Raw genomic sequence first — 17,358 nt, 5'->3', positions numbered from 1 at the left:
CCAACTCCAAGTACCAAGTCCACAAGACATAGACAAACATCTTTCTGGTATTCTCCTTTCAGCCACAGCCCATCTGACATCTGCAATGATGTCCCTCATTCACCTCCTCGTCCAAATTTGACTTGAACCACTTCCAGGTCCTTTTCATGTAATGTTGCTGTCAATTTTGAATTATTTTAGCAAGATTTTGCTTGCTTGTGATATTAGTGACATTATCTGTTGATTTCTGTATTCTATTTGGTTACCTCTCTTAGGAATGGGGACAAATAAGAATCTCTTCCAATTAGTTGACCAGGTAGCTGTCTTTCAAATTTCATGGTAAGAATAAGTGTCTGTTGTGCTGCAACAGTTTGTTGCAAGATCTCAATTTGTATATATTTTTTTCCATTACCAGAGGCTTGTCATTTTCCACTGCTTTCAGTATACCTTTGACTTCTTCCTTCAGTATTATATGCTACCTCTTGAGATGGTTGAACATCGAACATTTCTTTTAGTACTGTGACTTACTGTATTTCTTCCATTGTCTTTTGTTACTTTCTGCATCATTCAATATTTTGCCCATAGAATCCTTCACTATTGTTAAGTTGAGGGTTGAAATTTTTCTTGAGTTATTTCAGTTTGAGAAATGCTGAATGAGTTCTTCCCTTTTGGTTTTCTAACTCCAGTTCTTAGCACATGTCAATATAATTCTTGCCTTTGTCTTCTCAAACTGCTCTTTGAAATTTTCTGTTCATCTCCCTTACTTCCTCACTTATTTCATTTGCTTTAGCGTCTTTATGCTGGAAACCAAGTTTCAGAGTCTCTTCTGATATCCATTTTGGTCTTTTCTTTCTTTCTTGTCTTCTTAATGAACTTTTACTTTCTTCTTCTATGATGTTCTTGATATCATCACACAACTCTTCTGGTCTTCAGTCACTAGTGCCCAATACCTCAAACTGTTCTTCAGATGACCTGTAAATTCAGGTGGGATATGTTCAACATCAAATTTTGGCTCTCATGGATTTGTTTTCATTTTCTTAAGCTTCAGCTTGAACTTGCACAGGGACAATTCATGAGCAAAACAGTCTACCCCTGGGTATTTTTTGTTTTTGATTGTTTGTTTTGGCTAATGATATGGAGCTTTTCCACCATCTCTTTCCAAAGATGTAGTTAGTTTGACTTCTGTGTATTCCATCTGGTGAGATCCATGTGCATAGTCATTTTTTATGTTGCTTAAAAAAAGGTATTTCCAATGAAGATGTCAATGTTCTTGCAGAATTCTGTCATGCTTTTTCTAGCATTGTTTCTCTCACAAAGGTCATATTTTCCAATTACTGTTCCTTCCTCTCTATTTCCAACCTCTACATTTCAATCACTAGTAATGACCCATACATCTTGATGTCTGTTTGATCAATTTCAGAATGAAGAAGTTGGTAGAATTCTTCAATTTCATTATCACCGGCTTTAGTGGTTGTTGTTGTTGTTGTTGTGAAGTGCTGTCAAGTGGGTTCCGCCCCATAGCGACCCTGTATAGGGTTTCCAAGGAGCAGCTGGTGAGCTTGAACCATTGACCTTGCAGGTTTTAGTGGTCAGTAAACTTGAATATGATCTTGATTTCTGCAACAAATTTAACATAATGGAAATGGGATTCTATAATTACTTCACTTTTTAAAGGCAATTAGCCCAATGTTGTTGTTGCTGTTTAGATCCATGGAGTCAGTTCTGACTCATAGCAACCCTGTATAGGGTTTCTGAGGAATGGCTGGTGGGTTTGAAACATCAGCCTTGTTGTTAGTAGTCCAGTGCTTATCCAACAACACCACACCAGAACTCCCAATAGTGACTAAATCATTCTAAGGTGATTCTTGAAATTCTCAATAAGGAAAGTATCCGTTTATTACTTCATTTCCAAATGTGCCTGAATTTTTATAAAAAATAATGAAAACTTCCTATCAAATTTACCTGAAAGTTTAAAACATCTATATTCCAAATGCATAAATTCTTTGTTGATGTTGTTTGTTTTTATTGACTAGGCCGCTGCATTGACAACAAGTTAGAATGCAATGGAGAAAATGATTGTGGAGACAATTCAGATGAAAGGGACTGTGGGCGAACAAAGGCAATATGTCTGCGGAACTATTATCCCATCCCAAGTGTGAAGCTAATGGGTACAGGGTATGCAACTTTTATTTATCATTTTGTGGAGGAAATGCATCTCAGAATTAATGAGAAGCAGCATGCAATGAAGTAATGAGATAAGTCATTATCTACCTTCCTCACTACCCTCTTACTATTCCACCCAGTTCTGACTCTAATAATGGCTGCCAAGCATAGCTGGCTTGTAGCCATTATTGTTACTCGTAGGAAATACAAGAATTAACATTTGCGTGTCTATTTTGTGCCAGACAATGTTATGTGCCCTTAATAAACATTTTTGTTGTTGCTGAAGGATGTCTAGTAGGTTATAGCTCATAGAGATGCTGTATATGGTTTCCAAGGAACAGCTGGTGGGTTTGAAATGTCAACTTGTGGTTCATAGTCCAATGCTAATCTGAAAGTTCCTCACCAGGAGTCACAAACATTATCATCTTTAATTCTCACTGCATCCCTATTTCAGATACTCCTGAAATAGGAGCATTAGATTTTCTAATTCTGACAGCTGTGGAATAGATCAGAGTTGACTGATGCTGGCAAATGCCATGATGGATTCTGAATAGCTAGGTCTTAGATGGGTGAGTAATCCATAAATACCAGGAGAAGATGGAGAAAGAAGGTATCAGAAGTGTATGCCTATAAGAATGTATAAAGCCAAAAACTAAAGAAATACCAGCCTTCTAGTGTGACAGACAAATCCAAGTTAATAATGGAAGACAAAGTGAGAAGGGATGGAGTTAGACACATATAGAAAAGACAGTGTGACCAAAAGTGGTACAGAAAGAGATCAGGGTAGCATGACCAGAGTGTCCAAAACTTTCTCTTATATGGACCACGTAAGGCATATTTTTGTTAAGTGTCGCCAAGTCTATTCTCACTCATAGAAAACCTGTATAAGGTTTCCAAAGCATTGCTGGTGGGTTTCAATTGCCAACCTTGTGATTATAAGTCCAATTTTCCTACAGCTCCACATGAGGACTCATGTAAAATAGGATGGGTCAATGTAGTTTAAAGTTAGAAGGTCAGACTTGCACTGCCATCCTTGTGAGCTTAAATAAATAACTACTAGTAAATGGCAGGATCAGGATTCAAATCCAGACTTCAGGTTATTTCCCCTACTGCATGCTGACTTAGGAAAACTTTATACTAGAGATATGAATATATTGGACAAAAAACTCAAGAAACCACTCTACCCTCCTCCATATTGCTGAAGGGTGTTTAACATTCATTCCTATTTCAGTACCATCTACTCACAAGAGCAATGGGATTAGGTAAGGGATTCTAAATTTATTACACTGGGCCAGTGTCTTGGAAAGTTTTAAGGTAAACCATTAATGTAGAAGTAAACCTTATTTAAGACATAAGAAATATTAAAAAAAAAGACAACGTCTGTGCCTTCCTCTGCCTGTGATAAAGATATTTTCTTTAATTTTTTAGCCAGAAGTTAGGTAGTTCGCTATTGGTTTCTATTGTTTCATATTGGAGTTTTACAAAGTTTAATTATTTACTTATTCTGCCTGAGTTGAAGCACCAAATGTAAACATCAGCAGTTGAAAATTCAGTCTCATTGGTTTAAAACAAAAACCACAAACTATTGAACCAAATAAATGGAAACAACCAGTAAAATGGAATAACCATTCATGTAAAAGTAAAAAGTAGTCCTACTTCTGCATTAACTCACTACAGCATATCCAAGCTATTTAACATGTCTGAGCCACAGTATCTTCATAAGTATTTTGAACAAACTGATTTCAGGTTTTATATTTTTAAATCTTTATTAGGGCTGATTATGATGAGAATTCTTCAATATCACCTTCTTATCAATGCAGAAATAGTTCCTTCTTTTCCTCTCCCTGGAAGGAATCCTCAGCTCTTGCACTGACAGTCATGTCTTTCAATGTTCTGACTGATGAGAGGTAACATTACAGTCACCTCTTACCCAGCTGGTCTAGACTCTAAAATTACAGATAGTGAGGACCACATTCTGTGTGTACTTTGGCAGAAGCACGTGGTCTTATGCCAAGTAGAGTGGTTGTTGCAAGGATTCTCAGAAATTAGTAAAACCTGCTGACGCAAGGACAACCAGTCCTCTTCTTGCCTCCACAGGGACTGAGAGACTTGAGAACTGCTTACTGGAATCTGTTTATTAATCTTCTGAGTTTAGAATCCTTGCCTTCAGCAATACATTTCCACCCACAAAATGTGGCTTCCTATGACTGAGATATAAAGTGCTCATAAGCTGCCATCTAAGGTGCAATTATTGGTCTCTCCCTGTCTGGAGGAAATAAGAGTAATAAACATTGAAGACAATTGTAAATAATTAGTCCAGTAGACTAATGGACCACCTGAACAACAGTCTCCATGACCCTAAGACCAGAAAAGCTAGATAAGGCATAATTTCCACTACTACTTATTCTGAAAAGGGATCATATTTGAAGGTCCTGGATTGAGTGGAAGAAAATATAGAACAAAACTCAAACTCATAAGTAAAAGACTATGCTTTCTCTTCTGTTAGACACTGGAGGAACCTGAAACCATGGCCCTTGATCATCCTTCAGGTCTAGAACTGGAATCACCGCCATGACCCAATTTTCAACCAAGCTATGGATAGGTCCAGAGAGAGAAAACAACACTAATAAGGTGCACACACTACAGAATGGTCAAACATTCAAGACCAACAGGGCAGCATTTGCTCAAGGATTAAGTTCAGATGAGTTGAGAGGGATGGAGGAATGGAGGTGACAAACACAGGGAGGAAGTAGGTTAAGTGATGTTGCATTGAAGAGATTAGAATCACTGAGATAAAATGAAGTATATGGTTTGTTAAATGTAATACTGATGTTTTGTTCTGTAGTTTTTCACTCAAATTACAATAAAAAGCTTTTGTGTTGTTTTTTTTAAAAAGCGACTTTCTAAATGACTCTCCTTTTTAAGATGGCATTTCTCCAAAACAGAACTTAGAAATCTATGAGACCCAGAATAGTCAAATTAATCTTGAGAAATAAGACCAAGGATGAAAGACTTATACTTACTGATTTGCTTCCAAATTATAATAAATTAAACAATGTGGTACTGTTACAAGTATAGAATCTGGATCAATGGAACAAAATTTGATTTTGACAAGGATACCAAGAATAATCATTTCAATAATGATTATAGAATAACCCTTATCCACATGCAAAATAATAAAATTGGACTCCTCTCTCACACCTTAACAAATATTAACTAAAAATAGACCATAACTCAGATGTAAAAGCTAAAATTATAAAACAAAACAAAAAATTAATGGAGGAAATCTCCCTGGTTTAAATTAGGCAATACCTTCTTAGATATGACATAAAACACACATGTAATAAAATAAAATAATACATTTACATACCTCATTAGAATTAAAAATATCTGTACTCTGAAGAACACCATTATGAAAGTAAAAATCTCATATAATGGGAAGCAATATTTACAATCATATATCTGACAAAAAGTCATACATCCAAACAACATAAAGAATTCTCAGAAGTCAATAATAAGATATATAATAGAATTAATAAAAGGGTAGAGGAGCTGTTTAGACATTTATATAAAAAGATATACAAAGGCATAAGTGCATGAAAGAGATACTCAACATTGTTAGTTATTGGGGAAATTAAATAACAAAACAAATTGAGATGATATTTCACACTAAGTAACATGGAATACATAAACATCAATATCCTAGGCATGAGTGGACTGAAATTAACTGGTATTTACCATTTTGAATCTGACAATCACATGGTTTACTATGCCGGGAATGACAAATTGAAGAGAAGTGACATCACAATTATCATCAGAAAGAACATATCAAGATTTGTCATGAGCTACAACACTGTCTGTGATAGGATAATATTCATGCATCTACAGAGAAATCAGTTAATACCACTATTATTAAAATATATGCACCAGCCACTAAAGCCAATGACAATGAAATTGAAGAATTCTACCAACTTCTTCAGTCTCTAATTGATCAACCATGCAATCAAGATTTAGTGATAGTCACTGACAATTGGAATGAAAAAGTTGGAAACAAAGAAGAAGGATTAGTGGTTGGAAAATATGGCCTTGTTGATAGAAATGATGCTGGAGATCGCATGATAGAATTTTTCAAGACCAATGATTTCTTCATTTCAAATACCTTTTTTAAACAACATAAAAGATGACTATACACATGGACCTCACCAGATGGAATTCTCAGAAATCAAATTGACTGCATCTCTAGAAAGAGACAGTGGAAAAGCTCCATATTATCAGCCAAAACAAGGCCCAGGGTAGATTGTAGAACAGACCATCAATTGCTCATTTTCAAATTCAAACTGAAGCTGATGAAAATGTAAATAAGTTCATGAGAGCCAAAATATGATCTTGGATATATCCCACCTGAATTTAGAGATCATCTGACGTCAAAGTCAATGAGGCGTGCAAAGACCTGAAGCTAGAACACCAAAAGGGAAGAACTCATTCATCATTTCTCAAGCTAAGTGAACTGAAGTAAAAATTCAAGCCTCGGCTTTTGTTATTGAAGGATTCTCTGGGGAAATTACTAAATGATGCAGAAAGCATCAAAAGAAGATGGTAGGAATACACAAAGTAACTGCACCAAAAGGAAATGGTTGATGTTCAAACAATTCAAAAAGTAGCATATGATCAAGAGCCAATGATCCTGAAAGAAGAAATCCAAGGTACATTGAAGGAATTGGCAAAGAACAAGGCTTTGAGAATTGATGGAATAAATATGGATCTCCTCCAGTTAGTGACCAGATAGCTGTTTTCCAAACTTTTTGGCATAGATGCAGAAAGCATGAAAAGAAGATGGAAGATGTGCAGAGTCACTATAATAAAAAGGACTGGCCAATATTCAGCCATTTCAAGATTCACCAAATGAGCTTGGTACTGAAGGAAGCTGTCCAAGCTGAACTGAGGCAATGGTAAGAATCATCAAAGAATTGATGGGAAATAAATTTAAATCTTTCAACAAAGTGACACAGCATTAGAGGCACTCACTCATCTGTGCCAAAAAATTTGGAAAACAGCTACCTGGTCCCTCCTGGAAGAAATCCATATGTATTACCATTCCAAACAGAAGTGACCCAACAGAATGTGAAAATCATTGGACAATATCACCAACATCACTTTCAAGTAAAATCTTGTTAAAGAAAATTAATAAATGGCTGCAAACATACATTAACAGACCAGCCAATGGTCCAAGCCTGAATGTTTTAAATCAGGAATGGTGTGTCCCAAAGCTTTATTCTTTCGCTATAGTTATTCGATTGCATAGTGAGCAAATTATCTGAGAAGCTGGATTATATTAAGAAGAAAATGGCATCGGTATTGTCTGAAGACTCATTAACAACCTGCCATTTGCTGACCTTGCTTGCTGAAAGTGAAGAGGACTTAAAATTCTTACTGATGTAGATCAAAGGCCATAACTTTTAGTATTGATTGTACCTCAGTGTAAAGAAAACAAAAGTCTTCACAACTGGACGAATAAACAACATCAGATAAATGGAGAAAAGATTGAAGATGTCAAATAATTCTCTTTTTTTTTTTTTTTTCAGATCAACCATCAACACTCATGGAACCAGCAGTCAATAAATCAAATGACAAATTACATTAGACAAATCTTCTGCACAAGATTTCTTTAAAGTGTGAAAGAGCAAATATATCAGTTTGAGGACTAAGGTGCACCTGACCCAAGCCATGGTATTTTCAATAACCTCATAAGCATTCAAAAGTTGGACAGTGAATGAGATCATAAAAGAATTGACGCATTTGAGTTATGGTGTTGGAGGAGAATATTGACAGTACCACGAACTGTCAAAAGAACAAACAGATCTGTGTTAGAAGAAGTACAGTGAGAGTGTTCCTTGGAAGCCAGGATGGCCAGACTTCATCTCTCATACTTCAGACATGTTGTCAGGATGGACTAGTTACTGGAAAAGGATGTCATGTTTGGTAAAGTGGAGGATCAAAGAGAAAGACCTCCAAAGAAATGGATTGGCACAGTGTCAGCAGCAATGAGCTCAAGCATAATAACAAATATGAGGCTGGCACAGGACCAGACAGTGTTTCATTCTGTTGTGCATAGGGTCCCTATTAGTTGCTACTGACTTGGTGGCATCTAACAGCAACAACAACAATTAGTAAAAACAATAATGTAATTATAACATTCTAAAATATTTCATTATTAATTATTTATCAGAATTCCTTAACTGCATCTGTTCAAGGAGGTGGAACCTGAATGATAATGATATTGTAATAATTTATTTCCTAATTTTCTTCTAACGCTTATACTGAATTTGTAAGTAATGAAATAATTATACACATGAATTTTTATTTCATATCTATTGAAAGCTCAGAATAATTAACTTAGACAAATAATGAGAACATGAACAGAGCTAGCACTGGTGGAGCAATGATTAAGTTCCCAAATGCTAACTAAAGATTAATGATTTGAATCCAACCCATGATATTAGATTAATGATCTGTTCCCATAAAGAGTGATGATCAGCTCCCATAAAGCTTTACAGCCTAGGAAATCGTATGGGGCAATAGAGCCAGGAGGTCTAATTTTGGGATTCTAAACCACTTTGTATACCTTACCATGAGCTAGGAAAAAAAAAAAAAAGTGTTTTCTTTCCAGTCATCTGTCATGAGTCAAAACTTCCTAGGAGAAGAATTCATTTTATATGACTAAGATAAGTTTTAAAGATTGCTCTACAACTATTGAACTCTTGAAAATTACTTTGTTTCTAGGTTTCATTTTCTGGCAGGAGAGCCCAGAGGAGAAGTCCTTGATAACTCTTTCAATGGAGGAATATGTAAAACTGTCAAAAGCAGTAGAGCAAGTAATCCGTACCGTGTCCCAGCCAATCTGAATGCTGTCAACTTTGAGGTATGAAGCCGTATCATGGTAGCACCCCAGGTTCCATAATGATTATAAGCTGAATTTCTGGTGAACAATTCATGGCAAATGAAAGGACACCAAAAAAAAAAGTTAATGAGCCTATTATATTGTCAGTACCTATTGTTTTGTGCCATCCAGTAGGTTCTGACTCATAGTGACCCTGAATAGGGTTTCCAAGGATGTAAGTCTCTACAGGAACAGAATGCCTCTTCTTTCTCCCATGGAGCCATTGGTGTATTTGAACCACCAATCCTGTAATTAACAGCCAAACATGTACCCCACTACAACACCAGGTTTCCAATCATCTATTGTTGTTATTGTTAAGTGGCATGCCATTGAGTTGGTTCCCACTCATAATGACCCTGTATGGGATTTTCAGTGGTGGCTGGTGGGTTTGAACAAATGACGTTGTGCTAGCATTTTCCTGCTTATTCCATGATCCAGGGGGTCAATGTTATTATCCTCAATTTACAGGTTAAAAAACTGAGGTAACTAATTTGTCAAAAGTCATAACAGCTAATAGTGTATTAGAGAGTCAAGGACAGACCTGCCTGAATCCAAAGCCAATGTTTTCTATACTGGACTCACAGCTATTGTGGACTTTCCACTACATAGATAAATGGTTTTATTTATTCAGAATTTTCTTCTACCATATCTGGCTTTCTTACTTAACTGTGAAATTTAAATATAAAAATGTACCTGGCTCCTAAGAAAATTTAGGATGAGTAAAAGGGTAATGCAGAGTTTGGCTTCCTTTCCTTTTATTTATTGGTTTGTGTTTTTGTGTTATTTGTTTTCATAAACAGTGTTGTTATTTTTAGGTTCTGTAGGGTCAATCCAACTCATAGAGACCCTATGCACAGTATGGATTCACCACAATATGAAGAAAACAGAAATCCTCACAACTGGACCAATAAATAACATCATGACAAATGAAGAAAAGACTGAAGTTGTCAAATGCTTCATTTTGCTTGGATTCATTATTAACTTTCACTGAAATTGGCAGTCAAGAAATCAGTCTTGCCCTAGGCAGAACAAAACACAATGTCATATTCACAATCATTGTTACCCTTAAGTCCATTGCTGCCTTCATTGTATAGTTCATCTTATTGGGGATGAGGATATTCCTCTTCTTTCTTACCCTCCACTTTTACAAGCACAGTGTCCTTCTCCAGGGGCAGGTTCCTGCTAATATGTCCAAAAAGAGACAAGGTTTCACTACCCTGGCTTCTAAAGAGCATTCTGGCTGTACTTTGTCCAACACAGATTTGTTCTTCTGGAAGTCCATGGTACTTTTAATATTCTTCTCCAACGTTGTAACTCGAATGCATCAATTCTTCTGTGGTCTACCTTGTCACTGGTCAATTTTCACATGAATGTTGTCGTTAAGTGTAGTCAAGTCATTTCTGACTCATCTGGACCCTGTATAGGGTTTCTGAAGAGCGGCAATTCAAACCAACCGTATGACCCTGTGTTTGTCCTACAGCACCACATCAGGTACTTTTTCATGCATATGAAGCTTTTTAAAATACGAAGACTTGGGTCAATCAACCTTAGTTCTTAAACCAACATCATTGTTTTTGAACACTTTAAAGAGGTCTTGTGCAGTAGATATACAGAATGCAACACGTTGTTTAATTTCTTGACTGCTGCTTTCCTGAGAGTTGATAGTGGATCCAAGCAAAATGTAGGCTTTGACAACTTCAATTTTTCTACATTTGTCATTATGTTATTTATTGGTCCAGTTATGAGGATTTCTGTATTCTTTACATTGAGGTGAAATTCATATTGAAAGCTGTTTTATTTGATCATCAGTAAGTATTTATCTTTGTTTCGGCAAGCAAGGTTGTGTCATCTGCATATTGCACCTTGTTGATGAGTCTTCTTCCAATCCTGATGCCACATTCTTCTTCTTAGAATCCAGCTTTTTGAATTATTTGCTTAGTATACAAACTGAATAAATATGCTGAAAGAATATAACTCTGGCACACACTTCCCTGATTTTAAACCATTAAGTGCCCCCTTGTTTTGTTAAAACGATGGCCTTTAGGTTGATGTACAAGTTCCTTGTGATAGTTGTTAATTGTTCTGCAATACCCATTATTCGCAATGACGTTTATCATTTGTCATGATTCACACAGTCAAAAGCCTTTGTGTGTTCAATATAGCACAGGTTAGCATCTTGTATTCTCTGCTTCCAGCCAAGATCCATCTGACATCAGAAGTGATACTCCTCATTCCATATCTTCTTTTGAATCTAACTTGAACTTCTTCTGACACTTCCATTTTTTAAAAATACCTTCAGCAAAATTTTACTTGCATGTGATATTAATGATATTGTCTGATGATTTCCACATTGTATTGGGTCACCTATCATTGGAATTGGCACAAATAGGAATATCTTCCAATCAGTTGGCCAGGTCTTCCAAAATTCTTGTCACAGATGAGTGAATGGCTTCAGTGTTGCATTAGTTTTTTCAAAGATTCCAAATTTACTCCATCAGTTTCTGGAGACTTGGTCTTTGCCAAACCTTCATTGCACCTTGGACGTCTTCCTTCAGTACTATTGCTGCCTTTTGAAACTGTTGTACATTGACCATTTCTTTTTGGTACAGTGACTATGTGTTTTCCTTCCATCTTCTTTTGATGCTTTCTGCATCATTCAATATTTGCCCATAAAATCCTTCAGTATTTCAAGTGGAGGCTTGAATTTTTTATTCAATGCTTCGAGCTTGAGAAATGCTAAGTGTGTTCTTCCTTTTGGATTTTCTAACTATACATCTTTGCACATTTCATTAGAATGCTTGACATTGTCAATATTAGACTTTGTTTTCTGGAGCTGCCCTTTGAATTTTTCTGTTCAGTTATTTTACCTCCTCATTTTTCCATTTGCATCTCTATGCTGGAAAGCAAGTTTCAGTGTTTCCTTTTTATCTTTTCCTTCTTTCTTGTCTCCTTAATGACTCTTTTCTTTCTTCCTATATGATGTTCTTGAAATCATCTCACAATTCTTCTGATCTTCAATCACTAGTGTTTAATACATCAAATATGTCCTTGAGATGATCTCTAAATTCAGGTGTGATATACTCAAGGTCATATTTTGGCTCTTTTGGACTTGTTTGAATTTTCTTCAGCTTTATCCTGAACTTATAAGAAATTGATGATCTGTTTCACAGTCTGCCTCTGGCCTTATTTTGGCTGATAATAAGATTTTCACCATCTTTTCCCACAGATGTGGTCAATTTGATTTTTGTGTATTTTATCTGGTATGAGCTGTGTGTATAATCGTCTTTTTAAAAAAGGTATTTGTTATGAGCAAGTCATTAGTCTTGAAAATTCTATCATGCTATCTCCAGCATCATTTCTATCACTAAGGCTATATTTTCTAAATACTGAGCTTTCCTCTTTGTTTTCATCCAAACTTTGCATTCCAATAAACAGTAATTATTAATAAATCTTGATTGCATGCTTTATCAATTTCATACTGAAGAATTTGGTGGAATTTTCTAGTTTAGTGGTTGTTCATAAATGGTTGTGAGCACCATACTACATATTCCCAGTACCGTGCCAGTATCTTACATATGAAAAGTGCTTCTTACTTGCTGAAATAAAATGAACAAGCTGTTTCTTTATTTTGTGAAAAGGGAATCAGGAAAGACATGTTTGCAATGGTGACACCCGTGCCTGCCAACTTGACATCAGAGGTATGCCACTGTAGGATAAGCACTGGCCTGCTAACCATACGGTCTTCAGTTCAAACCCACCTGTATTGGGTCACTATGAATCGGAACCAAGTTGACAACACTTAACAACAGCAAGTGAGTCTGCTTGCATTGCTATAGGATTAGCACTGGACTGATAACTATAAGAATAGTGGTTCAAAGCCACCAGCCAATCCTCAGAAGCCCTATACAGGAAATCTATTCATCAGAATTGACTTGATGGCACTTAACAACAACAAAGTTTTCTGAGAGCCATTTTATTGATAGTAGGGGTTCAGCACAAAGTCATGTAACACTTCCTTCAAAAAGTCCTTTATTTACATATAGTTCACAGACATTTTGCTGTGGATTAATGCACTGGGCTGCAAGGTCAGTTTGAACTTCAAGGTCAGTGGTTCAAGCCCACCAGCCACTTCTCAGAAACCCTATACAGGTTTGCTATGAGTCAGAATCAACTCAACAGCACTTAACAACTACAACAAACTCAATTAAATATCTGTGGTGGTGTGAGTTAATATGCTGAACTGCAAGATCAGTGTGAACCACAAGGTAGGGGGTGCAAGCTCACCAGCCATTCCTTATAAACTCTATACAGGGTTTCTATGTGTTATAGCCAACTCTACAGCACTTAACAACAATATACAACTGGGAAGCATGGTCTGTCCATACAATAAACACTGGACTGTGAACCACAAGGTCCTCCATCTTAGCCTGCTAGCTGTTCCATGGAAGAAAGAAGAGGGTTTCTGCTTCCATTATGATTTAAAGCTGCAGAAACCCTATACAAGTCACTATGATTTGGAACCAACTTGACAACCCTTAACAACAGCAATATACAACTGGAGTCCCTGGGTGATGAAAATGATTATGCACTCAACTGCTAGATGAAAGATTGGCCAGATGACAGGCTGGGTGACCTGATGAAAGGTTAGAGCTCCTATGGAGCAGTTCTATTGGGCACACATGGGGTTGTCCTGAGTTGGAATCTACTCAGTGGCAACATAACAATAGCAATAATACAGACATATACATTTATGGGTGCTAGGGAATTCCAACTGCCAAATTTATGCACCTCAAGGAAGACTTAACTTGAAAAGTTCTGTCTCTGCTTAAAGTTCTGGGCCTAAAGTGACTTCTAGCAAGGTGAAGAAACTACTCACTATTGCCTTAGACACTAGAAGACACTAATCCAAGATGGACCACCACCAACAGAACTCCTGAATAAAATTTAGAAAAAAGTGTCAAAGAAACCATATAAAAAATTCTAACAATAATATTATCAACCTTAAGATTTATCTAATAGACTATGTGGACAGACCTAGAATATGAACATCAGCATATAAGTATGTTCTGTTGTTGTTAAGTGCTGTCAAGTTAGTTCTGACTCATAGAGACCCTGTATAGGGTTTCCAAGGAGTGGCTGGTGGATTTGAACGGCCGACCTTGTGTTCAAACCAACCTTATGGTCCAGTGCTTATCTTATAGCCCCAAACTCCGATTATGTACTATGGGAGGATGAAAATCAGTGAAATTCTTTTGATTTTGCTAGATAAGGGTATATGTTTGTATCTTAAGAAAAAGCTGCACGTTTCAGGATTCCAATTATTATTTTTTTTTACTCTGTTTCCCACAATGTTATTGCCCTGGTACAGTATGTAGTTTTTAAATCCTGTAGCGTAGTGGTTACGAATCAGGCTGCGAACCACAAGGTCAGCAGTTGGAAACTACCAGCTGTTCCGCGTGAGAAAGATGATGCTTTCTGCTCCCGTAAAGATTTACAGCCTTGGAAACCCTGTACAGGGTCGCTATGAGTCGGGACCAACTCCACGGCACATAATAACAACAACAACCCTGCAATATCAAATAGAGCTGTTTTCTTGTTTGAATTCAAAAACATAGTCTTCCATAGATGATTCACTTTCCAGTAAAACTGTTTTTAAAAATATAATAGGTTTGGATTGATAGATAGATAAATATGAAGCATAGTGACTATGTAGGATGGGCACTGGACTGCTAACTTCAAGGTCCAAGAGCCCACCAACTGCCCCAACAGAGAAAAATGAGTTTTTCTGTTCCGGTAAAGCTTTACAGCCTCAGAAACCCTATACAGAGTCACTATGGGTTGGACTCAAGGGCACTTAACAACAACAACAACAATGGAAGGATGCTTTCTAGTTCGTAAGCAATCAACTTACAAACTTACTTTTAAGATATGATGATTTTACTCCTGAGCCCATGCGTGGACAAGGACATAGCCATGGAGGGCTAGAGCTGAGAGTGAAGCATCCAGCTGATATGAAGTGAGGGAAAAGGTACAAGAAAGCCCAGACTTGCAGATAGTACCCATTTGACCTAGCATCAATGGCTTGATATTCAGAACTCAACTAGACAAAGATTAAAAAAAAAAAAAAAATTGATAAGGGAAATGAGTGTAAATTGCTACAATTTGATGAACTTGACCTATACTTATGGATGTAGTAGCTCAAAATGCCAATTTCACATCAAGTGTCAATTCTATCCCCTCTGTATACAGGGTACGTAGGGACAGGCAACTTAGACGTTGGCTACGTAAAATGAGGGGGCAATAAAGGAACGAAGTGAATGGCTTACAAGTTTTCAAGAGGGAATTTAGTTTAAGAGTGTGGGGGGGAAAGAAACAGTCCCCACTGAATAGTTTTCATCTTGTCTAGATGGGCCTGGTGAAAAGACATGGGGATCAGACTCTTATGATTCAATAGTGAATAATTGTTATCATGACTAATGACTGCCACAATTGTAAAGGTAGACATTTTGTAACAAAAGCAGGGGAGTGGTTAATCTTACAGTCCAGAAACAGAGGACCTAAGATCATCAAGGAAGACGTGCACAAGCAGAATGCAGGACCTTATGCAGAGAAGTAGCAACACCAGAGATGGAGTCAGCGATGAGGACACAGAGAAAGGAAGCAGCTGAGCACTCTAGATTCATGGGAAGAGAGGGACTGAGTGCTAGTGGCCAGGAGGCAGGCTTGCAGAATGCGCCCTTTGGTGTTTAAATTATTATATATTCCTGAGAGTTTTTGTGTACATCTCCCCACATCACCCTCCAAAAAAAAGAGAAAGGAAAACAGAGGGAATGGAAGCAAATACTGTTGCATGATGATGCACAGAGATTGTAATCATTGCAATGAAATGATGGTGTAAAGCTGATGTTCTCCCATGTAAACTACCAATCAGTTCACAACAAAAATTTTTTTTAAAAGATATAATGATTTCCCAAGAAATATGCTGCTCAGTATGTGTCTATGTTAAATAATAAAAATGTTTAATTGGCTAGGGCAAATGTAGGATTAGATGACACAATCCTCATACCAATTTCCCATAAAGGCATAACATGATTTATATTCATTCTACAAATAAGGAAATGAATGTTCATTAAGGTTTAATGACTTTCTTAGAGTTATACAATGACAATGTAGATTTAGAATCCCTGTTTTTTAGTTCTTCATCTAACATGTGGTACACCAGACCTACTACAGAATGACAGTAATAATAGGGTTAGTCTCAGTACCTTTCATAATTAAAATTCAAAAGGAATCACCCATGAGATGTATCAGCAGTGACTGGAACCATTTGTTCCAGCTCCCAAAAGTCAATTTTTAAATTTTCAGATTTTTCTGGTTGATATTTGCAGCAGATTTACCTAATTGTTGTTTTTGTTAAATGCCATCAAGTCAGTACTGACTCATAGCAACCCTATACACAACTGAACAAAACACTGCCCAGTCCTGGGCCAGCCTTGCAATTGTTGCTATACCTGAGCCCATTGCTTCCACCACTGGGCCAATCAGTCTAGTTGGGGGAAAGGGAGTGGGAAGGTCTTCCACTTTTTCTACAACCATCTACTTTACCAAACATGATATCCTTTACCAGTGACTGGTCCCTCCTAACAATATGTCCAAAGTATGAGAGACGAAGTTTGGCCATCTTGGCTTTCAAGGAGCATTCTGGCTGTACTTCTTCCAACATAGATTTGTTTGTTCTTTTGGCAGTCAACAGTACTTTAAATATTTTCCTCCAACACCATAACTCAAAGGCATCAATTCTTCTACGGTCTTCCTTATTCACTGTCCAACTTTTAAATGCTTATAAGGTTATTGAAAATACTATGGCTTAAGTTAGGAGGAGCACCTAAGTCCTCAAACTGACATCTTTGCTATTCAACACTCTAGAGAGGTCTTGTACAGCAGATTTGCTTAATGCAATATGTCTTTTGACTTCTTGATTGCTGCTTCCATGAGTGTTGATGGTTAATATGAGCAAAATGAAGTCTTTGACAACTTCAATATTTTTTCCATTGATAAGAATGTTTTTCATTGGTCCAGTGGTGAGGACAAACTTCTTCTGAATATTTAGTCACTGAAAACATTATGAATAGCAGAGAAACACTGCCAGATATAGTGCTAGAAAATGAGCCCCTCAGGTTAGAAGGCATTACAAATGCAACTGGAGAACAGCTGCCTCCCCAAAGTAGAGTTGACTGTGATGATGCAAATGGAGTAAAACCCATGGGAGAAAAGCCTGC

The 17,358-nt window shown here is 36.9% G+C and overlaps 1 protein-coding gene across 1 annotated transcript in view; it reads left to right on the top strand.

Annotated features, from left to right (window-relative positions):
* The window catches only part of C6 (complement component 6), a 190,146-nt gene that overhangs the window by 48,801 nt on the left and 123,987 nt on the right, over nt 1–17,358 (top strand). Inside the window, exons 4-5 of the mRNA XM_006875400.1 lie at nt 2,013–2,154; nt 8,923–9,061. Of these exons, the coding sequence (XP_006875462.1) occupies nt 2,013–2,154; nt 8,923–9,061 (281 nt within the window). The remainder of the gene's footprint in view (nt 1–2,012; nt 2,155–8,922; nt 9,062–17,358) is intronic.

The sequence above is a fragment of the Chrysochloris asiatica genome, unplaced genomic scaffold (genome assembly GCF_000296735.1).
Source record: "Chrysochloris asiatica unplaced genomic scaffold, ChrAsi1.0 scaffold00325, whole genome shotgun sequence".
Taxonomy (NCBI): Eukaryota; Metazoa; Chordata; class Mammalia; order Afrosoricida; family Chrysochloridae; genus Chrysochloris; species Chrysochloris asiatica.
This window is presented reverse-complemented; position numbering and strand designations above follow the sequence as displayed.